This window comes from Barbus barbus (genome assembly GCF_936440315.1).
Source record: "Barbus barbus genome assembly, chromosome: 40".
Taxonomy (NCBI): Eukaryota; Metazoa; Chordata; class Actinopteri; order Cypriniformes; family Cyprinidae; genus Barbus; species Barbus barbus.
The window spans coordinates 22,580,696-22,608,052 of record NC_136718.1 but is presented as its reverse complement, the minus strand read 5'-3'; the positions used below and the strand labels follow the sequence as shown (position 1 = coordinate 22,608,052).

Genomic DNA, 27,357 nt, shown 5'->3' with positions numbered 1-27,357 from the left:
AAATTTGTATTTGTGTTGTCTTGATTCTGAACTCTGCTAGAGTTGTGATCAGCTTCCTTCTCTTATTGTGTGGTTACTTTCGATGGCAGCTACCTAACTTTGAACATGTTACTGGTAATAGTCTGTGTATGCGCAAATGTATAAAAAAAACTGCATGTCCTTTACTTTAAATTATCTAAATTATCTAAATTATTATTTATCTAATTTACTGTGTAAATTAGATAAATATTTCTTCTTATTAAAGAGATACTCCACCCTAAAATGAAAATTTTGTCATTAATCACTTACCCCCATGTCGTTCCAAACCTGTAAAAGCTTCGTTCATCCACAGAACACAATTTAAGATATTTTGGATGACAACCGGGAGGCTTGAGACTGTCCCATTGACTGCCAAGTAAATTATACTGTTAAGGTCCAGAAAAGTATAAAAAACAACAAAATAGTCCATCTGCCATCAGTGGTTCAACTGTAATGTTATGAAGCAACAAGAATAATTTTTATACAGAAATAAATAAAAAAGAACGACTTTATTCAACAATTTGGCACCGTAACGTCACTGTAGCGTCACGGTAATTCCATTTTGGAGAGTATCGCTGCACGCAACATGCGTACGCTCTTTCGTGACAGCTGCTACACACAGATATGTTTTCTACGTGGATTTACGCTTTGATTTGAACGCAAACAGCGCATCCCTATGTCACGGCTGGCACGGAACAGCGCACGCATTTTGCGTGCAGTGATACTCTCCAAAATGGCACTACGGTGACATTATGTAGCCGAATTGTTGAATAAAGTCGTTATTTTTGTTTTATTTCTGTACAAAAAGTATTCTCGTAGCTTCATAATGTTACGGTTGAACCACTGATGGCAGATGGTTATTTTGGCGATGTTTTTCATACTTTTCTGGATCTTGACAGTGTAATTTACTGCACATAATTTAATTTGCTTTAATTTAATTTACTGTAATTTGCAGTCAATGGGACAGTCACAAGCCTCCCGGTTTTCATCTAAAATATATTAAATTGTGTTCTGAAGACGAACGAAGATTTTACGGGTTTGAACGACATGGGGGTAAGTGATTAATGACAAAATTTTCATTTTCGAGTGGAGTATCCCTTTAAAGTTACAAAAGTGATTTAGTTAAGAGCAATGAGAGATTTTCTCTGTTTTGTTTTTTTTGATTAACATGAATGACAGACAGCAGGAATATTAGACTGCTGTCACTTTAAGAGATACCCGGATCCAATATTCTGTTACACGTGTTTTCTTCCTCAGCTGTTTGCTTTCACTTAAGACCTAAATTACTGTGTTTACGAGGATACTTTCAAAGATGGGCATTTTTTTTTACACATACAAATGTGTTTATTCAACCCTTAATGGCCCCTAAAGCGGCAAAAATAGCTCCCAAAAATAATGTTCAATACTCCTGCACTCTATGAGCACTGTCTTCACATATACACATCTCTCGGACAGCGCACGGATACAGCGAAATGAGTTTCGCTGCTTATTGCGTTACAGTGGCTTAAAATCACTTGCTTTAAAACAGAAATGCATAAAAACGCTTGCAAACTAAATGTTTTCATGACCACGTAGCATAGCAACGTCACGACATAAGTGTGTAACTGAGAAAATCTCTACCAGTTGACAAATTTCTACCAGTTAATCGTGTCTACCGGTATATCGCCCACCCCTAATATCCATCACTTTAATAGGAAAATAATACTGTTGAAAAAGCATTAGTTAATATATACGTAAAAAGTCCACCCAAAAATAACCACCTAAAATGTCCTTGCAACCACTTGGAACACCTTGGCATCTTCATAAAAAAAAAAATATATTGTCATTCATATTTGTAAAGGGGTCAGTGGGCCACTGTAGATACTTGAGTGGCAGTAAAAGTGTTTTTCTTTTTCTCTCTTAGCTGAAGACATCTCTGGGTAAAGGCAGAGCATTTATCCGTTACTCGCTCGTGCATCAGCGGCTGGCTGACACACTCCAGCAGTGCCTCATGAACCACAGGGTCACCAGGTAACACTTCACTGTCTCCTCATCTGTCATGTTACCCATCTTTTTTCATATGCATGGAATTTAGTATTCTGACCCTAGTCAGTCTTTTGATTGTTCGAGTTCCAAATATTTTATTGAAATGTTGTCCTTATGATATTATTGAATTGTTTTTGTTTTCAAAATGAAACCGTGTATCTGTGCAATATTTTTATATGTAGGTATAATAATGTATAATATGGATTGATACAGTACTTGTCTAAAGTTTGTAAACGTTTCCAAATCAGAAGTCTTTCCAACGCTGCATTTATGTTTTCAAAAATACAGTAAAAAAACAGTAATATTGTGAAATAGAATTACAATTTAAAATAAAAGTTTCTATTGCAATAAAATGTCATTCCTGTGATGCAAAGCTGAATTTTCCACATCATTACTCCAGTCTTCAGTGTCACATTATCCTTCAGAAATCATTCTAAGAAGCTAATTTGCTGCTCAATAATAACATTTCTTATTATTATCAGTGATGAAAATGGTTGTTTTACCATGATATACTACCATTCAAATGTTTGGGGTATGTTTGTTTGTGTGTGTGTGTTTTTTAAAAGAAATTAGCAAAGTACAGGTGCTGGTCATAAAATTAGAATATCATGAAAAAGTTGATTTATTTCAGTAATACCATTCAAAAAGTGAAACTTGTATATTAGATTCATTCATTACACACAGACTGATATATTTCAAATGTTTATTTCCTTTAATTTTGATGATTATAACAAAATAAACCAAATTCAGTATTCCAGAAAATTTGAATATTGTGAAAATGTTAAATATTGAAGACACCTGGTGCCACACTCTAATCAGCTAATTAACTCAAAACACCTGCAAAAGCCTTTAAATGGTCTCTCAGTCTAGTTCTGTAGGCTACACAATCATGGGGAAGACTGCTGACTTGACAGTTTTCGAAAAGACGACCATTGACACCTTGCACAAGGAGGGCAAGACACAAAAGGTCATTGCTAAAGAGGCTGGCTGTTCACAGAGCTCTGTGTCCAAGCACATTAATAGAGAGGTGAAGGGAAGGACAAGATGTGGTAGAAAAAAGTGTACAAGCAATAAGGATAACCGCACCCTGGTGAGGATTGTGAAACAAAACCCATTCAAAAATGTGGGGGAGATTCACAAAGAGTGGACTGCAGCTGGAGTCATTGCTTCAAGAACCACCACGCACAGACGTATGCAAGACATGGGTTTCAGCTGTCGCATTCCTTGTGTCAAGCCACTCTTGAACAAGAGACAGCGTCAGAAGCGTCTTGCCTGGGCTAAAGACAAAAAGGACTGGACTGCTGCTGAGTGGTCCAAAGTTATGTTTTCTGATGAAAGAAAATCAAGGTCCCAGAGTCTGGAGGAAGAGAGGAGAGGCACATAATCCACGTTGCTTGAGGTCCAGTGTAAAGTTTCCACAGTCATTGATGGTTCGGGGTGCCATGTCATCTGCTGGTGTTGGTCCATTGTGTTTTCTGAGGTCCAAGGTCAACGCAGCCGTCTACCAGGAAGTTTTAGAGCACTTCATGCTTCCTGCTGCTGACCAACTTTATGGAGATGCAGATTTCATTTTCCAACAGGACTTGGCACCTGGACACACTGCCAAAGCTACCAGTACCTGGTTTAAGGACCATGGTATCCCTGTTCTTGATTGGCCAGCAAACTCGCCTGACCTTAACCCCATAGAAAACCTATGGGGTATTGTGAAGAGGAAGATGCAATACGCCAGACCCAACAATTCAGAAGAGCTGAAGGCCACTATCAGAGCAACATGTGCTCTCATAACACCTGAGCAGTGCCACAGACTGATCGACTCCATGCCACGCCGCATTGCTGCAGTAATCCAGGCCAAAGGAGCCCCAACTAAATATTGAGTGCTGTACATGCTCATACTTTTCATGTTCATACTTTTCAGTTGGCCAACATTTCTAAAAATAATTTTTTTTTGCATTGGTCTTAATTGATATTCTAATTTTCTGAGATACTGAATTTGGGACTTTCATTTGTTGTCAGTTATAATCATCAAAATTAAAGGAAATAAACATTTGAAATATCAGTCTGTGTGTAACGAATGAATCTAATATACAAGTTTCACTTTTTGAATGGTATTACTGAAATAAATCAACTTTTTCATGATATTCTAATTTTATGACCAGCACCTGTAGTGTGGAAAACTGGAGTAATGGTGCTGAAAATTCGGCATTGCATCACGGAAATAAATTACATGTTAAAAACATATTCAAAAAGAAAACAATTATTTGAAATATAAATATCATCTATATCATCAACTATTACTAAAATTATTTGAATATAAATATAATCTATATCATCAACTATTACTGAACCTTTAAAAGTCGCGTCTTAAAGTACTTTTCATAGTAAAAACAGCCTTAACAATGCAATAAAAAAAAGTGTATATGTACATATGTATATGTTGCAGTGTGTGATTGTATTTTAGACATGGTAGTAAATTATATCTGTTACTTTATAAATCATTTAAAATTTATTTAACTTGATATTCTGTAAGAAGGTTAATCATTTCATCAAATGACCTTAACCTTTTGTAATTCAACATTTGTGTGCTAAACTTTATCAAACATTAATTTCGGCGATTATGGGGAAATGGCACCTCTGCCCTCAGTGTAGACTCACGTTGATGTCCGTGTTCACCATCTAAACCAAAAAAGGCGAAAACTCGTGCATAAGTTACCATTTCCCCATGTTCTATTTACGGTATTTTAACAACACACAGCTTAATTCAGTAGAAACAGTACTGAGCTTCCCACACAGAGTTTTACTTCTTTAAATTCCCTTCCCTGTTTTAAGAAAACACTAGTACTCTTTACTCCAGGTTAATGGGTCTGTACTATGTGTATACAAGCTTAATGCGACCTTCCTTATTTTTAATACTGATCGATTAGGCCTATTTCTTAGACAGTGTTTGTGATGAATACATGGCGAGATTGAATTAATATGGCCAAAACAATGTAATTTGCTTCTTGTAAGCGTGCACTGGCAGTCTTCTTTCAGATGCATGCCTAATAGGTACTTGCGATTAAAGTTAACCTGCGATAAAGCATCCTAGTTCATATGCTTCTACAATGCACTTAAAGTATGTGATTATCCTGGTAATGCTGATGTAGTTGAAGCAAACTAAGTTAACCGAGAACTGTCATAAACTGTTGTGCAAGTGGTTGTTGTAAGTTACATTAGCCAAAAGTGCTTGCATGAATGAACATACATTTTGAAATGCTTTTAAAATACTGTAAAAGTCTTGGGTTTCTGCAAGTCTTAAAAAAAGTTTTAAATCAGAGATGAAAATTGAAGATATGAAGTCTCGTTTTGAACAAAATTGAACAAAATTAAGAGAGCTTAATATGCTTAAAACAAGAATGTGATTTTGCTTTTCAAGTAAATGTATCTAAGTGTGATTTAAGAATCACATTTGCACTGGTAAACAAGAAGCAAATTATGACAAAGAACATCTTTTTTTTGTGATCAGAAGGTACAATAAACATTATTTCCATATCCTAGCTTTATTCAAGGTTAAGATTTTTTTGTAAAATGAATTATAAAGTAGTGGAGATGTGTTGGAAGTTTCATTTTCAAACTTTGAAGCATTGCTAATACAAGACATTTACACTTAGAGTACACATTGAAGTGTTTAATTGGTCTTAAAGTAGAGTTTTAGAGCACCATCATTTATATATCTCATTGGAGAGCTAGACTATGTTTTCCAATTTTTTTATTTTTATTTTTTTTACTGGTGTTCCTTTTTAGTGACTGGTATAATTCCCGGAGTCCATTTCTCAAACCCCATCTCAGTGTGGACATCATTAATTACCTCTATGAGCTGAATGATGTTCAATTTGATGTGGCATCCAGGGGTCATGACCTTGACTCAGATTGGCCCTCTTTTGCAAGGTAAGAGTATGCTGTAATTTTGTGTAATTTATTATATAAATACAACATCAAAAGTAGATTAATACAGACACATTGGTACAGAAATAATGCTACTAATTTATAATCCATTTGCCAGTCCATTTGTAATGACTGATAATAGTATGTGTGTGAATGCATTTGAATAAGCTGACTGATGTTCAGTTAAGTTAATTTTAAATTATTTAAAAAAATGTCTCACAGGAGGACACTGGGAATGACTAGCTCCCCCAGTCACACTTGGAAACCTCCGAGTCGTAGTTCCAGCATCAACAGTCTAGCCAGCACATACTCACAGGTAACAGCACACCTTTAGAAGGTCTCATGTATATTCTAAGCTTACTGTAGAAACATTTACGCTACAGTTTTATGTCCAGTAGATGGCAGTGTTTGTCTCGAATCTGCTCTGATTCAACTTGAAGAAATCTGTCTTTATTCTTTCTGTTTATGTATATTCCCTCTCACAAACATTAATTCTGTCAAACCTTGTAGCAGGCCCATGAGTTCCCTGGGAGTCCAGACTTTGGACCTGGGCTTCTATCAGACATGTCTGTCCTAAACTCCAGTGGACTAAATGATTCTTCCATCAGTGCTATAGATGAGCTCCGTCTGGAGCTGGACCAGTCTGAATTAAAGCAAAGAGATCTCCTCTACCAGGTTCAGCAGTTAGGCAGCGAAGCGGGTGAACTTCGCGGGGTTGTTGTAGAACTCCAAAGGCAGCTGGACGTCTCTCTAGCTGCCCAAGGTAACCATCAGGAGCTCCAGTGGAACCTGGAGGTGCTATCTGAGAGTGAACGAGCACTATCCCGTGAGCTGAAGGTCTTGAGGGGACACGAGACTATCAGGGAAGCCTCCTATAAGGACCTCCAAGACATGTTGACAGCCGCAGAGCGTAAAAATGAGGAATTGATGGCAAGGCTAGATGGAGTATTGGATGAGAAAGGCCAGAGGGCGGCCAGTGACTTCAACTCTGCCCAAAAGATTCACGAGCTGTTAAATGAGTTGAAAGAGGCTGAGAAGCGAAGGATAGATGCTCTGGAAGAAGGAGAAGAAAGGAGGAGGCAGGCAGAACAGCTGGCTGAGAAAGTCAGAAGGAAGGATGAAGCACTCAAGGAGGCTGAAGTAAAAATGGCAGCTTGGATGGTGAAGGGTGAACAACTGCAAATGAGGGCGGAAGAGCACCGTAATGTCATGGACAAACTTCAAGGGGCACTTGCAGTGCGAGAGAAGGAGACCAGCAACCTGCAGAAGCAACTGCAAGATCTCCAGCACTCTCTGGAAACTATGGAAAAGCAGGCCAAAGTGGAGCGGAAGGAAATGCAAGAGGACAAAGAAGAGCTTGAGAAGAAGATGAGTGGTCTGGAAGAGCAGTTGCAAACATTGCGGACACAGCTGAAGGCTAAGGAATCCAGTCTTCTCTCCGCTACCAAGAGAGTACAGTTTTTGGAGAAGGAATCAGAGAAGCTTAAAAGCGACAAGCAGAGTCTGAGAGAAACCATGTCTGAACTGGAGAACAACACCAAAGAGCAGGCCAAAAAGATTGGAGAATACAAAGATAGCTGTGCCAAGCTAATGGAGGAAAACAGTAAGCTCCTCCAGATGTTGAAAAAGAATGAAGAAACTAAGAAGGAGTTGCTTGAAAATAAGTCTTCCCTGGAGAGTGAGCTGGCCGGATTGAAGGCTTCAGAGAAGCAGTTGCGAGCACAAATTGATGATGCCAAAGTGACTGTGGATGAACGAGAGCAGCGGCTCAGAGAGGAGAACAGAAGTCTGGATGAAAGTCTGCATAAGGCCAACATGCAGTTGGAGGAATCCGAAAGGTCAGTTCGCCAACAGAAACTGGAGAACAAGGACCTCATGGAGGTTCAGGTCACTCTTAAAGCATCTCTCACAGCCATGCAGGAGGAGATACGCAACATCAACAGCCAGATTGCTGAACTTGAGAAGAGTCTTGGAGCTGCGAGATGCAATGTGGCAAACCTGACAGCACAGATTAAAGATAAGGATTCCCAGCTTGAGGATCGGGAGAAGCTCTGTGAGGAGCTCCAGGGAAGGGTGGAAGAACTTGAAGGTCACGAGAGGGATTTGGAAGTGGAGAAGACGAAGGCAGAAAAAGCCTTTGCTAAACAAACAGAGATGATTAAGAATCTGGATGCCCAGAGGAAGGCTGCAGAGAAGGTCCAACTTGAGCAGAGTGCATGCCAGGCTAAAGAAACCCAAGTGATTGCTTCAAAAGTGACTCTCCTGGAAGATCAGCTGGGGCTGAATGTGACAGAGGTGTCTAGGCTTCAAGAGGAGGTGCTCAATGTCAGGGCTAAACTCCACAGTGCCGTGGAAGAAAAGGACAAGACCCAAGCAAAGCTGGAGGTCACCGAGGCTTCCTGTGCAGAACTACGAACCTTGACTGAGCAGTTGAAAAAGCAGGCAGAGGAGCAGAATCGACTACATGTGAAAGAGCTGCTGCAGTCTAGCGAACAGGTAGATGCAATAACTTCGCAACTGAATCAGGAGACATCCACATGCAAGAAAACAACTGCCGAACTCACTTCAGCCCAAGAGGAGCTGGCAGAGCTCAAGGCCCAGAATGAAAGGTTGGTTCTGGAAAATGCAGAGACCAGAGAGGGTCTCCATCGGGTCAACACAGAAATGGCAGAGTTGGGAATGACAATTTGCAAGCTCACCGCAGGGCGGGAAGAGGCCCGGGAGCAATGGGCTGCCGAAGTTGCTCAGATCCAAGAACTTCAGCAGCAGGGAGTGAAGGAAACAGAGCGACTTAATGCCAGCTTGGTGGCTCTTCACCAAGAAAACTCTAGTCTACGAGAAGAGCTCCAGCAGACGGAGAAACTTTCAGAAACTGTGCTGGAGCTAAAAGAGCTGCTGGACAAAACTGAGAGTGAACGGGATACTGCTCGAGAAGAGATCACCGCAGTGAAATTTCAGATGAGCACAGAGGGCATGACTCTCAAAAAACAGATAAAGGTAGAATGAGTTCAGAATCATCAATCACTATTACTTCAAAACTATTGTCAAATACTTATGCTGCGTTCATGTCATGGTAGAATTACCGTAATTACAAGTTGACATCTCTACTCTGTACAAGCTCTCTGAAATAATTTGTTTCTATGGAAACAGTCTTAATGCAAAATGCATTAAATGTATGCTGATTTGCATTTTATATATATATCTGCTTACTGTATTAATTACTAATAGTAAAATTTTAAGAAATATAAAACAGAAATATGCAACATATTTCTATCACAGCCTTTTTGGTTGTTTTTACGTCACAGCAGTTAGATAAATTGCTCTCAATTCAGGTTCAACAATGTGAATGCATTTTACAAGGCAGGAGCTCATAATTACAGTAATTCTGACTTGATACGAATGCAACATTTCCAGTAGACTTTAGCAATGTTTTATCTGATTTATTTTGTGATTAAAAGGAATCCAAGTACTTTTCATGTAAAATTGTGACTAATAGTGACTGTTTAAATTTTTTTTTATACTTTATGTATAATTTCTTGATGATATAATAATTTTTTTAACCTAGAGCCTTAATGAAGAGTTTGAGGGCTTGAAAACTCAGTTAGACGTGGAGTTGAAGAAGACATCTGAGCTGGAGGCCAAATTATCAGTGTTAGAGGTATGTAAATGTTAAGCCAGGTGACGATAGACTAACAGCGTCACTTTTAATACTTTCATTTCAATTATCTACATGATCATCAGATTCTTTTTGCATACCAGCATGTGAATGATTATTATTCATCTCTGTTGGCTGATAACACTGATATTAGTAGGTGATGAATGTCTGATCTCTTGCTGCTCCTTTTGTTCCCGTTCATTGGAGACCAACTGTGCGAGACAGTGGAACAGAAGACAAGAGATTGGGGTTAATTGCCAGACAGTGATGAATAATTTATTTCTCATTAAGTCTATAATTAGGAACAATGCAGACTGTTACCTGCAGATATTTGTCAATTAAAGTACAAGTGCCACTGTAATTCTTTTCTAAAATAATGTTCCTCCACTTGTGCAGATTTTTGGAACAATAAAACTTATGCTGTTGTTATTTTTTCACTCTTTTATTTTGTTTTGCATTACTGTTGAGTTAAAATATTTATTTGCAATTATTTCTTTTTGAAAAACGGTCTATTGTACGGTGATGGTATTTGATGGTAAAACCAAGATGCTATATTTACGTGGTATCTAAAAGAATACTACTATACTACTATACACTACTATACCGTGGTATAGTAGTGATTTTAGGTGGTAATACTGTTGTGTCTTAAAATGGGCCATAATGTCAATATTACAGTAATGAGTTAAACATTATATTATATTCCTTGGATAAGGTGAAAGTCGAGATAAGATGAGACAAAGTAACTGTACAAAGCATTGTCAGTGTATGCAAATGTTTGATGTTTCTGTGTACAGATTGTGTTCATGCATTTGGCTGTTTGTTTGTGTGTTTAGGCAGTAAATATTGAATACTCTCATCTGATTGAGGAGAAAGACTCTCACATCACTGACTGTGAGACTCAGATGCGAGAGAGAGAGTGTGAGAGACAGCAACTGCAGGAAAGTGTATCAAGGTGAGCGTTCAAAAACACAATATGAGGTTCAATGCAGCACAGATAATGGATCTGCACTAATGGATTTCCAGATGGATCTTCATGAGGATTTCTTGGGCCCGGGAAGAGATTCAATTTGAGTAATTGTTGGTCATGTTATATTTGTATGCATTATTATGAACTTTTATTTTCTTTTTCTCTCCTTTAGTACCAATGAGGCTCTTAGTGAAGTACAGAAAGAGAAGAAAGAACTAAAGCAGAAATTGGATCAGGTTTTGACAGAGGCTCAGAATCAGCAACTTCGGATGTCTGCTGAGCTGGAGGATCTGGGCCAAACCAAAGTAAATCTGGAGGAACGGCTCATCGAGCTTATTAGGTCTGTATATCGCTTGCACTTCAAGGTTAACTTCTTTTTCCTTACCTAAAAACAAGGTTATTTCATTGTTTATGATTAGCTAGCGTGTTTCATGATTATAGGTATCCGGTTTTCCTAACATCATGTTTAGTCATGGCCGTAAAGCTCTGTCACACCTTGTTTTGCCGCAAAAAAAAAGATTCAGTGCATTTCTATGGACCTATTCATACTGAGGATGATTCATTTCACTCTTACTGTAAATAGAGTTGGTAGAAAAATTGTGATTAATGCGACTCGTTTTGATGCAAAAATATATATTTTTTGTTGTTCTTTTAAAGGTTAGATGTCAAAATCATTTGATTTTTGTGGGAGATTGTTTTTGGTTTATCATTTTGATTTTTTTTTTTCTCGCTTAATTCTTTAATTTTGTTTTAAAATAGTTTTAGAATGAAAATGGTAGAACAATTTTTGCTGGAATTTAAAAAATATTCTATATATTTTTATACATTTTTCTTAATTATGGAAGGCCCTCAATTTCTTTAACTACTTTGGTCTTGCATGTAATCTTGTGCTGCTTGAAATAAAAAGCTCCGGTCACGCTTCATGGAAGAGAAACTAAAAAAAAGACTAAAAACAATTTCACAGATGAAGCTACTTGAATTCTGAATGAGATGTTAAGAAAAACTGATAATGGTGGTGTGAAGTGTCTGTATATCAAAATACAAGAAACACACATAAAACCAGGTCAAGGGCCTGTTCTCGCCTGGTCTCGGTTTGTTATTTGCTCTTTTTAAGTGTATGGATTATGAAGTTCTCAAGGTTTGTAAGGTAAATCTCTTGAATTCTCAACGAGAGCCGGACAGCTGGATAGAAAACCCAATCGAACAAATATAAAGGTGCTGCTGCCACAAAAGTATCTAAGATACTCAGGAACTTACATAAGCATTTATTTTTTTTGATGAAATATGCAGTTCAGTATGAATAAAATTATTCACATAATCAAACAGCGGTAGATGTTAAAAAACTTTGAAAGATGAAATGAAACATGAAAGGTGCTTTAAGACATTGAGGACCCAAGAGACAAAAGAGACACCTCTTCCTTTGTCTCTGTCTTTCAGGGATAAGGATGCTCTGTGGCAGAAATCGGATGCTCTGGAGTTCGAGCAGAAGCTGAGAGCGGAGGAGCAGTGGTGGCTGGTAGATAAAGAGGCCACACATTGTCTGGGCTGCCAGGGCCAGTTCACATGGTGGCTGCGGCGCCATCACTGCAGGTGAGCAATCTCACGAACACCCACTCTGATCTCAAATTAGAAGTGAAGTGAAACGCAAAAGACTGCAGAAAATACATTAAAGTTAAGGAAAGTAGAAGCATTGTACACATTTGTTGAAGAAAGGCTCTTAAAGACTTGGCAATCATGCTTTGTTAGAATATCACACAATGCTAATGCTTTTTGTGAAAAATTTTAATATTTCTTTAAATTAAATGAATATAATGTTAAATAATTTTTAAATGAGTTTTGAGTGTCCAAAAACTTTTTGTTTCATCTGTATGTGCAGGTTTAGCACTGGAGGTTTAAATGAAATTATTATCTTTTTTCTGGGCAAACACAACACATTTTTGGCTGTTTGCTTTGCTACCTGATCTGCATAATGACTTGAGTCAATCTAGCTGAAACAATGCAGACAAAACATGCAAATAAATACCATTACTGAGAGAAATTCATTCTTAGTCAATCCTCACCTCAAGTCTTTTAGACACATCCTGAGGTTTTATTGCAATTCTTTGAGTACATTAAATGACTAGTTCACCCAGAAATGAAAATTTGCTAAAATGTACTCACCCTCATGACATCCAAGATATAGATGAGTTTGTTTCTTCATATATAAGAGCAGATTTGGAGAAATTTAGCATCAATTGCTTACCAGTGGAACCTCTGAAGTGAATGGGTGCCGTCAGAATGAGAGTCCAAAGAGCTGATACAAATATCACAATAATCCATAAGTAATCTACACAACTAATCCACACAACAGAAGCAATGATTTAAATGATGTTAAAACGCTTAAATGATGGTTTTGTTTCTTACTAACACGCACCTTTTTGCTTCACAAGACATTAATTGATGGACTGGAGTTGTGTGGGTTACTTTTGGATTATTGTGATGTTTTTATCTGCTGTTTGGACTCTCATTCTGACGGTAGTTAGAAAGTCTGTTCTGATGAAGAAACAAAATCTACCATCTTTGATGGTACATATTCTGCAAATTTTAATTTTTGACAAACTGTGTCATTAAATAGTGTGCTGTTTTCAGTACTTATGATTATATGACCTTTTTTACAATATGTAAAAATGTAATATAAATCATATTTTAATACCTGATAAATGGTCTGCCAACAATTGTCTGCTACAGAACTATATACATTGAGTCAGAAATGTTCATCAACCTCAGCAAAATATGTTTGGAAATCATAGTACAAGTTCATATTAGTACAGTATTTCAGACTCTATATTAGTGATGCATTGTTTGGTCTAAAAATATGTCCTTTGTGCCAAATATTTGGAGTTCTGTTATTCTGTGTTCCTGGCAGGTTGTGCGGCCGTATCTTCTGCTACTACTGCAGCAATAATTATGTGATGACAAAAAACTCAAAGAAGGAGCGCTGCTGTCGCGAGTGCTACACACAGCACAATGCTGTGGTGGAAAGATTTACAAAGGCTGAACTCAACAGCTCTTCAGAGGATCAACCACCACCTCATGCAAACGCTGCCAGTCAATCACCACCACCTTATATACCCACACCAAGAGTTACAGGTACAGATACAGCCCGAAAACAGACCCTGAAAAATACTTACGAGTTGATTGCATATGAATGCCACCTTAAAGGGGTCATGACTTGAGAAATCAAATTTCCCTTGATCTTCTGGCATATAAGAGGTCTTTGTACCTTTAAAACAGCCTGCAAGTTTCATATCTTAAGATGTCCTCCTCATTATAAACAAAGCATTTATTTAACCAAGCTCCAAAAACGTCTCGTTTTGGATCCAACGGGACAAGGTGACGTCACTTAGCCCATGTCGTTTGCATAAAACACCACCACATCGACACAGACCCCGCCACTGGCATTCAGCCGCTAACGACACTAGATCACGCTGAATGCGAGTGTCACCTTGCATCAAAAGCAAATAGAAATTATAATCACTGCCACTATCTAGTCTACACTGGAAACAGTATACATATATACTGTACGTTGACTTTCTGACAGTCCACGGCACACACTTGATTCTCTCATCAGGACAAATGGAGTGAAAGAACGTTCGCTTTACACAGCTCGTTCACGTCTTTGTACAGATATCAGAAAGAACCCAGCGTAAGGAACAAGTGGATAGTTTATTTTTAATGGCATCCCGGATCACGTCAGAGGATTGGAGTGTCATGGAGAGTGCTAGATCTCACCAGTATGGGTGGTGATGGCGCATTGGACAAGACACATGCCTTTGGTGTGAGAGACCCGGGTTCAAATCCACTGTGAGACACCAATGTGTCCCTGAGCAAGACACTTAACCCCCTAGTTGCTCCAGAAGCGTGCGACCTCTGACATATATAGCAATTGTAAGTCGCTTTGGATAAAAGCGTCAGCTAAATGAATAAATGTAAATGTAGATCTGATCGCAGCTGCATCACGTTGTAAGTAAATGATTTGATAATGCTTTGTCTAGAAACCGTTTTATTTGGATTATGTTATCAAAGCACTCAAAACATGCAACAGCGAGGGGGCGTTGATACTGTTTCCTATGTAATGACGTTAGCCAATCATAACAGCGTCCAATTCCTGAGAAGCCTTAAAGGATATGCCCCTTAAAAACAGCCTGTTTCTGAGAGAAGTTCAGAATGAGGATTGAAAATAATTTTCCCACATATTTATTTTTGTTTTTGTGCAAAAAACTTGATTAACATTATAAGTAAACCTCAGAACATTGTTAAAATAGTAAAAAAAAATTCATGTCATGTCCCCTTTAACAGTTGTAATTATGTTGCAACTGTCAATGTTAGTTTGTATGCAATTTGTTGATGATGAGTAGCCCTAAAACACTACTCATTTGGCTGATTCATGAGAACAGACTTGTGCAATCAACTTGCATTTCCCATGATAGATAAAGCTTAAATTACTCACCAAATGTGCATCCTTTGCTCCTCATTGTGTTGCATTAGTGCTAAAAAGCTTTCTTCCTCTTGACAGTAAAAAAAAAAGAGAAATTTGTCCAAATGTCCATTTTATTCTTTATTATATCATAGTTTCTGTCTTGTGAGTAGGAACTTCCCAGGAGGTCTTGAATGTAAAATTACTTGACTTGTTATTCTTTAAGTTTTAAATTCAGGAAACCTTTTCCATTTAAGAGCACCTCAAAACTCCCTTAGCAAGCATAAAAGTTACTTTTCTTTCCTGTAAACTCTCTAAATAAGTGCTGATAACAAAGGTGCTGTCAATGTCGAGCAGGTTTTTCATTCTGAGTATGTGAATACAGCAGCACGTATGATTGAGAGAACCTTCAAGTCCTTAAATATATTGTTCTGCCTGGCATTCATCTTTTGTGTCTAATGATTGTCTTTATGAATGGATTGAATGGGCAAGAAGTCCATTCTTGAATGCTAAAAGACCAGGATTTTGCTACAGAGAGCTTTGTTTTTAACATGCGTCATTGTAATTGACAGGAAAAGGTCACAAATTTGTCTTGACTAACAAGCAGTCCTGTTATTCATGTATTGGACGGCAAATATTGCTTGTTAATAAATGTTTCTGTAGGTCTTTCTCAAGGGGACGCTTGATGGTTCAAATAGCCAGATTCAATAAAAACCCTGACATTTGAAAGGAGTATAACAGACAAGTTACATATCATGTGACAGCGCCATCTATGTATCATTAGTCATTCAAACCTGAATAATGATCATTAGAAAGCACCACCCAGTATTGTTTTAGTATTATTTATATACTTTTATAGTGAGGCTGATAATGTTCTGTCCTGGTTTGCAGTTACAGATCCTGGTGAGAGACCGGATGATGGAGCATTTGACATCATAACGGAGGAGGAAGTGAACGAGATCTATGACAGCGACTCACGCACCACCACCGGGTCACAGGAGGAAGAAGGAGATGGAGGGCAAACTGGAGACCTGTAAGGACACAAACACACACACAAACAAAAAATCCTAGACAACACCAACTGTAAATACACTAATGTTAGGAAATTTGGGTTCAGTAAGAAAAAAAAAAAAAAAAAGAATACGTTTACTCAGCAAGGATGCATTAAATTGATCAAAAGTGACAGTAAAGACATTTATTTCTGTTTAAAAAAAATGCTGTTCTTTCTGTCTGAGCTTTCTGTCCATCAAAGAATCCTGAAAAGAAAAAGAACAACTGATTTCAACATTGGTAAGAAATGTTTCTTGAGCAGCTAATTAGCATAGTAGAATAATTTCTGAAAGATCATGTGTCACAAGACGGTAGTAATGATGGTGGAAATTCCATTTAAAAAATGTAAAAAAAAAAAAAAATATATATATATATATATATATATATATATATATATATATATTTTTTTTTTTACTGTAGTTTTTGTTCAAATAAATATAGACTTTGTGAGCAAGCATAAAATACTTCAAAAACATTTTTAAAAAATCAGACACCAAACTTTTAAAAGATACTGTATGTGGTGAACCAATTTAGCTCAAACTTTAAACTTGTCTTTCAGATATGCTTCTGCCTTTTGAATAAATGTAAAAGTAAACAAAAATACACTTATGTCACATATACAGTCTGTGTAAAATCTCAGTTTTATAGTACATGCTGCTTAAGATGTGTAGTTTTTGCAAATAAAGATGCTTTTAGGCTTGTTACTGCAATAAGGCTATGTGATGCTAGATGCATATTTTTATTGCAAGACATTTTCCATTCTTTTAACTTTAAAAGAATCATTAAGGGAATAAACAAGAAACCACATTTATTAAATGAAATCAAATAAAGAATTGTTTATTTCTGTATGAGAAGTGTTAAAAAGAAGTGACCAGAGACAATAGATGCGCTAAAACGTTCCCATGTTCACAGTCACACTCAGAATGGTCCAATTTGTAGCAGTGTTATCAAGATTCCCCAGGCTGCATCACCAGGCCTCTGTTTAGAAAATTGTGCTGTGATGCTTCCTCAAATAAGTGTTACAGACAGACAGGAAGTCCTGCCGGGAGACTGATTGCGGGGGAAGATGACTGTCAATTTATGCATTTCATGCCATCTTGCGTACATTTCCTAACATTTGTCACTCTGAGATGAGCACCTGCCTGGCATGTAATTCTAAAGCAACCTCAAAAGATAATTTTCCTGTGGGTGAGTGAGGTTTCTGTAATTAGACCCACTCCCCGGGAAAGGAGAGGGTTTCTATGGTAAGATTTTTATTTTTCATTTATTTTTTTAGTGTTTTTCCCTTATTATTTCTATCAAATACATCATATGTGTGCGCATTAAAAGCCTTTCAGAGCTTGATGCATACACCATTTGTGCATTTGAAGTAAAAATGGTTCTTGCTTGCAGGTTTGCTGTTAGGCCCAATTGAGATTTTGGCTGCTCTATCCTTCAATAACAGTCTCCCTGCAAAGCTACTTTACTTTTCCATAGCAATCAAAACTGAAATGTGCCACACAACCTGATAAGTTCACACTAAAAAAATATGTATAACAGCACAACTGTTGTTTGGATTCAGCATGAATTTGCATACTAGAATGATTTCTGAAGGATCCTGTGACACTAGCTGTGTTTCCATTCATCTATTTTTATGAACATTTTGGGATATCGCATAAAAAATGTTGGATAGAAATGCCAAGATGCGCATAAATTCTAAAAATGTGCATAAAAACTTATATGCTCAGCTAAGTCGGATACATTTCTCATCTGGTAAGAAAACATGCATATAAACTACGATGACAACACTTTTACCGAATCAATTCCTTATTGCGCATCAAAAAAGATGTGTGACTTGAAAAGCAGTGGGACAGCATATAACTGGACCAACCAATGGACTGATCTCACTGCACAGCATCCGAAATGCTAGTTTTGTCATTCTAAAATGCTTGAGCAAAATCTCATCAAAGTGCTTCATTGTAATTAACTGTTCCTAAACAGCAGGCGCCGAAAATAACATAACATGACCGTCTGCACACTCTGAAGCTTGTAATTTAATATATACAAAAAATATACAGTGCCATCTCCTGCAGCAAATTCAAATTTTCTTTGTGAAAGTTAATCAGGAAGTGACGATTTTGTTCTCTTCAACTCAACTGGAAACGGTGCTTTATTCGCAAGTTTTATGCAATATTCCAATTTTGCGCAAAAGTTTAATTCGTAACTTCAGATGGAAACATAGCTACTTGAGACTGGAGTAATGATGCTGAATTTAGCTTTGCATCACAGGAATAAATAACATTTTAACATATTCAAATAGAAAATTATTTTAAATTGTAATAATTATCTACAATTACTGTTTTTACTATTTTTTGATCATATAAATGCAGCCTTATGAGCAAAAAAGACTTTCAGAAATTTTACCGACGCCAAATTTTTGAACAGCAGTGTAAATCTGAGTTCAAATGTATTGATCTGCATTATATAATTAATAATACAGCTGCACACATTCACAAGGACTCATTTTTGCAGCTTAGTTTTTGTATTGGGAAATTTTGAGATTCTCATTCTAAAATAGAATGTTTTAAAAGTTCAATAAACTTATAAAAAAAAAAAAAAAATAGGACAGTTAAATTATTGTGATTTTTTATTTTATTTGTATAGTCAGTTTATACATAAGAGCAGATTTTTCTTTTTGACATCAAGCAACCACATAGCAACTCATTAGCAGCATTCAGACAACTATTTAAAAAAATGTTCCATCTAGTTATGGTTGAGCGTGATTATTGTTTTTTACAGTAGCATAACGAGTGACGTGACCCCTGATGAACAGGAAGAGATGGTCCCTGCTGTACAGGATGCAGAAATCACCCTCCTAAAGTCAGGAGAACTCACGTTAGTATATGCCTACAGAAAACCACATGCACACACATCTGGCTATTATTATTGATGTTGATTGGGTGCATGTCTTTCTGTAGTGCCTCTGTGCCTCTGGATATAGATGAGATTCCTCATTTTGGCGATGGTTCCCGTGATCTGTTTGTCAAGTCCAGTTGCTATAGCGCCATTCCCATCACTGTGGGCGACTGCGGGCCCATCATCAGCTGGGTTTTCTCGTCCGAGCCCAAGAGCATCTCCTTCACTGTGGTGTACAGAGAGACACTTGACACACCTGTTGAGCAGGCCAAGGTAACAAACACACGCATACATGCCCTTCAACACCTGTTTGGTATGCAGAGGTTGCCATGGACAATGTGCACTCATGCTCATTCACATATGCACAAGCACAAGTTGACCGTAAAGCTGTAAAATATGGCCTTGTTAGTGTGCTGCTCGAATGGTTCATGAAAAACCTAGTTATAGGTGTCTCTTTGGGTTTTAAATATCCCAGATTTAAATATTGCACCACTTTTAGTGTTGGAGAGTAACAAATAAATCAGAAGAAAAATACTAATATTATAATTGTCATTATTTATTTTTGACTTGATTCTGTGGAAAAGGAGGTCTTTTTAAATTATATGGAGAAAATCTAAAGAACTTTTTCCAAACAAGAATGGAAAACAAGGATTTCAAGGATCATAAAACCTTTTTAATAGCGAAATAATATTGAGTTAAATACTGTTGTTTTTAAAGAACTGATTGAAAATTCTGTTTATTCATTTAATTTTATTTTTAGTTCAATTTAGTACTATTTGATGTGTGCACTTTATATGCATTCACCTAAATTGAAATTCTTATTGTTTCTCAGTAAGTTAAATTCTTATAAATATTACATTATGAAAAACGCCAGAGAACAATTGTCTTACTAAATAATGCCTGGTTTAATGAATTTGCTACTTTGTGTTTGTTAACTTGTAGTCAGTGTTATTTTAGTATCATTTATAAACCGTTTAGCATTTATTAATATTATGAATTAACTTATATCTATATATTTTCACTTTGCATTTAAATTTTAGTTTAAGTTTTGGTAATTTTGTTCTTTTGTCATTTATATTAGTTGTGTTTTTTAATTTAAACATTGTTTCATTTATTTATATTTCAGTTGTATTTTAGTTTAAGTATTTCATTTTTTATTTTTTTTTTAGTTGTAGTGTTTGAACTTATTTAAGCTGAAGATTTATAGGTTTTCATTGAATACTTAGATTACTTTATTTCAGCTTTATCTCAGTTAATGAAAACTATTTTTAATTGGTAGTGTAGTTTCTCCAACATTGACTGTTTGTTATTTACAGTAAATTGGACAATGTATGATAACTCTATGTTGGATAATAATCAGTTAGGGTCATTCAAACTGCTGCAGGCTGCATGTCTTCACAAACATCACATATACTCGCAGACGTTGCATCAGTTTGCATTATTTCATCTCTTCAGTGTGCCAGCGTCTCAAATGCATCCTTCTTTTCATGTTCTGGAAGCTGTTCTCACTCCTTGAAATGACGAGCATAAATCCTAGCAGCGCTTTTACTTCATAGAGTGCTAAATCTATTTTATGTCCCTGTGGTTCAGGTTCTGATTCCTCTCACACGCTGTAACTCACACAAAGAGACCATACAGGGCCAACTGAAAGTCCGCACTCCGGGAGTCTATACGCTCATCTTTGATAACTCGTTTTCCAGGTACAGTAACACACAGCTGACATTTACACACTCAAGGCAACCTTTCAGAGCTTTTGTGCTTCTCAGAAAATATCTACCCTTTTGACTGATAGTATTTTGCTGATGTTTACTACAGTTTCACATGCAGTGCATTTTACAGGGTTTCCTGCGGGTCTTAAAAATATTGATTCAACCATCCACAAATTAGAGCCTTAAAAAGACAGAAAGTCATAGCATTATATGTTGCATGCACTGCAAAAAATGATGTCCGTCCTCTGTTTTTGTCTCGTTCCAAACATTTTTAAATCAGGATACATTTACTTGAGATTTATAAAGTCTTGTTTTTCTGCGATACTCATCAAAATTAAGTGAGATTTTGCTTAAAACAAGAACAAATAAGGAGTAAAAACTTTGAATTAAGTTGATTTTTGTGATCACATGTATTTTAATCATAAAAAACTCCCTTTACATTCACATTTGGAGAACATACTGACCCCTTGAATTTATTCCTTAAATGCTCTTTACTTGGTCTTAAAAGGGTCTTCAATTTACCTGCAGAAACCTTGATTTTACTTTTCTGCAAAGCCTGTTCCAAAAATGAGTTGAGAAAAATACACTAGTTTAATTTAATACTGAGAAGTATAATTTAAATAAATAAATTGATTTTAAAATATTTTACATAAGATAACATTTTTATGTATTTATCCTTGCAGCATCAAACTCTGTATATTGGAAACAATATCAGTACTATTTATTGAGTTATTGCTTATGCACTAAAATTATAATTACCTTGTTTAGTGCATAGAAAAAAATGGCGTAGAAACAATATTCATTAAGAAATTCTAGTAAATTTGCACACAGTTACTAAAAAAACAGTAAGCAAGACATTGAACCCTTGAAATTTTGAAGTTGAAACATAGAAATAGTCTTTCTTTTCAAACATACTGCAGTAATCATTGTTTTATTTATGTTCAAAAAATCTTTTTTTTTTTTACAGTGTAGTTATTAATAGGAAATATGGAATGCAACAATCACTGTTTCTCCTGTGTTTTCTTTTCTATAGATTTCTCTCCAAGAAGGTCAACTACCACCTGACCATTGAGAAGCCCATCATCTATGATGGCAGTGACTTCCTTTAAATGTTGCTTTGTGGTGTGTAGCGTCCTCGTGTGAACTTGATGTGTTTTATTTTTATCCTTATTCATCTCAGACCTGTTCCTGTGTGCCAATGATTTCTGTTTTAGAATTTGATGGGTTAGTATAGTATTAGTTGTTATGTTTTAATGCTGATAGCATTAAGGTTATCCGTGGTGACCTGAGTTAAGTGTTATGAAGAGGTTTCTACTGCACTTTCTACAGTACTTATTGGAAGATGATTATTTGCTTTTGATTAATCTTTTTCGATGAATCGTTTTATTTTACTTGTGGATTCAGTATTTTAAAATGATTTTTACAAACACTACAGATGAATTTAAAGCACCAGGGTTACAGTGGAAGCTCACATGGGTAAATATGCAAAGAAAGTGAGACAATCGCAAATTAAGCTTTAAAAAATAATTGACTCAAAATTTTAAAACAAAATGCTGAAAATGTACTCACCTTCAGGCCAAGACATTACATTAGTTTCTTCTGCTGAAAAGATTTGGAGAAATTTAGCATCACTTGCTCACCAGTGGGTCCTCTGTAGTGAATGGGTGCCGTCAGAATGAGAGTCCATACAGCTGATGAAAACAAAACAATAATCCACAAGACAGCAGTTCATCAGTTAACTTTTTGTGAAATTAAAAGCTGTGTGTTTGTAATAAACAAATCCGTCATTAAGACATTTTTAACTTTAAACTGCTTCCAGCTAAAATACTGTATGAGTCCTCTATGGATAATATTGCTTTTTCAGAGGAAAACATTGTCTTTTCTGAATCAGGAGAGAAATATGCACAGATCAAGCACCATTTGCAAGCAAAAACTTCTACTCAAATATGTGGGTGGATTTTGATGTGAGAGGACAATGAGAGATGGACTTTTTCACTGCAGGAACTATTACTATGGATTATGGACTCATAATTTGTCCAGAAGCAACAAATTAAAACCTCTTAATGATGGGGTTGTTTCTTATAAGCATGCAGATTTTCAACTGACAAGATGTTACTTGATGGGCTGGAGTGGTGTGGATTACTTGTGATGTTTTTATTAGCTTTTTAGACTCTCATTCTGACGGCACCCATTTACTGCAATGGATTCATTGGTGAGCAAGTGACATAATGCTACATTTCTCCAAATCTGTTCAGATGAAGTAGCAAACTCTTCTATATCCATCTTGAACTGGCCTAAGTTTTCAGTAAATTTTAAATTTTGGGTGAATTATTCCTTTAAAAGATATCACACTACACTTCCACTACAGATGTTTTTGGTATTTTGGGGTATTTTTTTAAAGAAATGCTGCATTAGTATTTTTATAACAAACATGAGAATTTCATACAAGGTACAACTATAGTTCATAAAAGCAATAAGCGTCTCGTGTTTAGATGCGTTTAAAACACTAGTTTTTTTTTTTTTTAACTCAAAGCTGGATGCTAAGATATTGTGTCATAACAGAGTCCTGTAAAAGTATATATTCTTGGGTCATCTACATTGTTTTATATTCACCATATATAAATACACAAATGGCACTTTTTTTATTTAGTCTACTCCATGCAGTACTTTTTGCATACAGTACATTGATTAAAATGGCATATATACTTTATAGTCATTTAACTCTTGCACAGAGTATATTTTTACGAATGTAAGGCTGTCAGTTTTTTGATCTGATAAAATTGGTTTACTGATGCTCAGATACATAATATTTTTTGAGATGTTCAATTCGAATGCCTCCTTTCTGTATATGCATCACTGAATCCTCATCCTGGTAGATCATCAAACATTAGTAATATGAACACTAAGGCTCTTAAATGTGCGTTTAATTAACTGTCTCGCTTTTTTTTTTTTTTTATGCAACAACTAAAGCAAATATGCAAGACACGCATGCTTATTCGGGTGTATGGTTCACATAACTTTCCAGGTGACAAAGCTGAACTAGGCTGCTGCTCTTAAGATGATCTGTTTATATTTATATCTCAAGCTCCTTTTTGAACTATGTGCAATTTTCAATATTTTCCTAATGCGTTCTTTTACAAGAGTTTCTAAATGGTATTTTAAATAAATGGATACTTTTGAACTACTTTTTAAAAGCGGCTGTTCAGGAAATTGTGAATAGGTAATGAATGTCACTGAATTTAATGATATCTGTGAATCTATGCAATCACAGGGCAATGTTTACAAATTGCAGAACCCTTTAAGTGTAATAAAGTTGTATCAGTTAAACATTCAGTGCGAATGTTTTACTTGTTATAAGCAATCACTTCTGTATGCATGCACATGATGAAAGACAGACTGTTTAATCTGGGAAGAGCATGCGATGCGTGTTGCTCTTTAGATCTCTATATAGATCATACTTCTGCTAGTAACTTTTTTTTTTATTTTCGTGACATTGCTGGTCATGTGATGTCAACATGAGGGGGCGACCTTCTCCACATAAAATAAAACCGCATTTTCCAGGGGGTGTATGCATCTCATGCAAGTGTACATAAATCGTTTAATATTTTTCAAAAATGCTGTAAATTTTTTTGTGCAAATGTTTTTATTTACCAAAAAATTGTGAGTCCACCATTTAAGTGCATTTAAAAAGTACATTTACATGCAGTTTTCGCATCAATATTTTTTTTAAGGGAATTTAAATTACTTAGGTAATTAGGAAATTATTTTATCACCTTTTTTTCTTCTTCTCAGAATCTTTTTTCCCCCTCAGAATTCTGAGCTTGCTATGGGAGAATTGCTAGGAAAAAAAGTGTGCAGCAATTCAAAAACAGGTTCTTGTCTGTCTGGTTTGAGGAAAGTGTTGGAATTCCCTGTCTGCAGCAGATATGCAATGGTTTTAAAAGCGACTGCGGGATTATGAATTATGTGCGCGCTCTCCTCTCTCTCTGATTGGTCACATTCAGTCTATAAAGCATTTGATCCAACTACTGCTGTCAGCGCGCGCTGTGGACACGACTGGAGACATGCGCTCGTGGGCTAGTGGGATCCTGTGGTTGTCATCTTTTACAATTGTGAGTACGCACAACCTCATGTATTTATTCACGTATTTACAACTATAGAATGCACTTTTTACAATGCACGTGTGTGAGAAGCATCTTTATAAGTAGATCAGACTTTTAATCGGTTGTTTGTGGTCTAGCAGGAAAATTATTTCACGCGCTAAGAAGGAGACTGAGTTTTGTGTTTTATCCGTAGGCCTATCTCCTGTACTAACTTTTTGTTTTGCTAAATATAATTTTGGCCCCTGTGAGAGTATGATCGCAATCCGTGTGATCTTAATTCATTATATTGCACGTTTGCTCACCAGATGATGCGCTGCTTCAAAGGTGGAGTAAGTGGTTTTTGCACACCTGTTTCACTAAACATCGAACAAGAGAACGGGGAGCCAATTAGAATACCTGGGCAATCAAAAAGGCTCTTTGCGTGTCAATCATTTTACGTGCTGGAGTTTTCTGTCAGCAGGTCGAAAAAGAAAAGAAAAGAAAGGCTACTTGGTTAAATTAGAATACAAGTGTATCATACTGCATAGTACTTTCTGTTGCTTAGCCTACTATTGTAGTTGAAACAGTGTGCATCGAAAATGATTTGCAGTGCAGAACTCTTTTTTATAGGTCTAGGGGAGACCGGGGATGGTTGTAACATTTTTGACATTTGTGTCTGTATCTTGGAGTTCTTTTTATCAAAATGTGATTCAAACTAGTTACAAGTGCATGCTGTTATCTTGCAGCACAAACAGAAAATGCATAGTTTGGTTTCAAACACAAGGAGTGAAATGTTACAATTCACCCCATAGTCCAGGTTAATTACCCTGGGGTGAGATGTAATATTATGATATCCACCAGGGTGAGATGTAACATTATGCAACAAGGATTATGACCAAAAAAAACATTTTCAACATTTACTTTTCAACATAATAAGAGACACCCCTTGGTTTGTCTTTCTCTTCCAAGACCTAGGAAATTCTTACTGAAATTAAAGGGGTCATCGGATGCAAAATTCTCTTTTCAAGTTGTTTGAGCATAAATGTGTGTTGGAAGTATGTACACATCCATCCTATAATTTATAAAAATCCACCCAGTGTTTTTTTTTTTTTTTTTTTAATCCCCATTTTAAAATCCCCTTGAAGAATGAAGTTCTGCACAAGCCCCTCCCACGATAGTTGATTGACAAGGCTGTCTTAGCCCTAAATGGCTACCTTAGCCCTACAGGCTTTCTTGTAGCTCAAATAGTAGAGCATGGTGCTAGCAACGCCAAGGTCATGGGTTCGATTCCCAGGGAAAGCAAGAGCTGATAAAATGTAAAAACTGTAACTTGAATGCAATGTAAGTCACTTTGGATAAAGCGTCTGCTAAATGCATAAATGTAAATGTAAATGAGCTGAGTGAACTGAGTGAGCTGTAAACAGTCCGACCGCCATTGTGTTGACTCCAGTGCAGGGGAAGACAAGATGTCTGAGATTGAGCGATTGAGGTGTTTTGTTGTTGGATGTAATAATGAATATAGCAGTCTTCATTTACTCCCAACATCTGAGCCGCTGAAGACACAGAGGATTAACGTTACTTTCGCTTTGAAGTGAATACGACCATCCTCGATCTGCCTAAATGCATCTATGTTCGGGCGAATCATTCCTGATCCAGCCTCACTTACAGAAGAAGTGAGTATAAGGGTTTTTATGAATCTTTGCAAATCGCCTTTCCTAATAATGTACTAGTTTACCAGTTTCACACCTAAAGTAAACAGTACTGCTCGTCGCCCACGGAAGAGAGGGGCGGGGTCAGCAGAGCTCATTAGCATTTAAAGGAGCATGGACTAAAAACGGCTTGCTGAAAACAGAGCTGATTTTGACAGGCTAAAAAGGGTGCTTTTTTTACTCTACCATTGAGAAATTTCAACCAAAGTATGTTATAGACTTCTAATTAAGACCCTAAAGAATCATATCAACTTGTGCAAACTGGGCATTCAATAACCCCTTTAAAAGAAAACCTATAAATAAAACAAAAACTAAACTGTAAGTTCTAATATGTTTCATTGTTGTTACAACTATCCCAGAGTCTTGCAGCCATAAACTAACTCACCTTACAGCTAACAGCCAAAACATTAGCAGCTTGCATGAAAAATATCTACACAGACACACAATAAGCATAATTTAACTTCAATTAGTTTAACTGCAAAGCAGGGACTCCCATCACAAAAATCAATTAAATATAAAAAGTTGCTTTTTAAACTCAAAATGAGTTTTTCTCCTCTAAAATCTGCCGTGCTTGCCACATAGCTCTGTTTCCTCACATTTTGGAATAAGGACTAAACTGAGAATGTGGGAAGTGAATTAGGTGATTTGTAGCTTATTCCTTATTTGATAATTTTTTTTTAAATTTTTTTTTTGAGAAATTTATTTGAGAAATTGGAAGTGTCACAACTGTCCTGTGTTGCAACCATCCCTGGTCACCGCTACTGCACATTTGGGTAATATAGCGAAATAAATGCACAGCCATCTTTAGAATTTTGTCTTTGAACTTCTGTTTTTAGGGTAGCTCTATCAGAGGTTGTCTGATTGTCAGTT

At 36.5% G+C, this 27,357-nt stretch overlaps 2 protein-coding genes across 3 annotated transcripts in view; both read left to right on the top strand.

Annotated features, from left to right (window-relative positions):
• The window catches only part of LOC306859292 (FYVE and coiled-coil domain-containing protein 1-like), a 28,288-nt gene extending 4,258 nt beyond the window's left edge, over window positions 1-24,030 (top strand). For both annotated transcript variants that reach the window (XM_079400258.1, XM_079400259.1), the window contains exons 5-18: window positions 1,922-2,028; window positions 5,824-5,967; window positions 6,187-6,280; window positions 6,475-8,961; window positions 9,530-9,622; window positions 10,453-10,571; window positions 10,759-10,926; window positions 12,024-12,176; window positions 13,492-13,715; window positions 15,934-16,075; window positions 18,871-18,966; window positions 19,050-19,260; window positions 20,578-20,687; window positions 21,730-24,030. In XM_079400258.1, the coding sequence (XP_079256384.1) occupies window positions 1,922-2,028; window positions 5,824-5,967; window positions 6,187-6,280; window positions 6,475-8,961; window positions 9,530-9,622; window positions 10,453-10,571; window positions 10,759-10,926; window positions 12,024-12,176; window positions 13,492-13,715; window positions 15,934-16,075; window positions 18,871-18,966; window positions 19,050-19,260; window positions 20,578-20,687; window positions 21,730-21,805 (4,224 nt within the window). In that variant the 3' untranslated portion in view covers window positions 21,806-24,030. The remainder of the gene's footprint in view (window positions 1-1,921; window positions 2,029-5,823; window positions 5,968-6,186; window positions 6,281-6,474; window positions 8,962-9,529; window positions 9,623-10,452; window positions 10,572-10,758; window positions 10,927-12,023; window positions 12,177-13,491; window positions 13,716-15,933; window positions 16,076-18,870; window positions 18,967-19,049; window positions 19,261-20,577; window positions 20,688-21,729) is intronic.
• A 707-nt stretch (window positions 24,031-24,737) lies between these two features.
• LOC306859820 (growth hormone-releasing hormone receptor-like) overlaps window positions 24,738-27,357 on the top strand; it is a 37,679-nt gene continuing 35,059 nt past the window's right edge. The window contains exon 1 of the mRNA XM_079401124.1: window positions 24,738-24,808. Within this exon, the coding sequence (XP_079257250.1) occupies window positions 24,761-24,808 (48 nt within the window). The 5' untranslated portion in view covers window positions 24,738-24,760. The remainder of the gene's footprint in view (window positions 24,809-27,357) is intronic.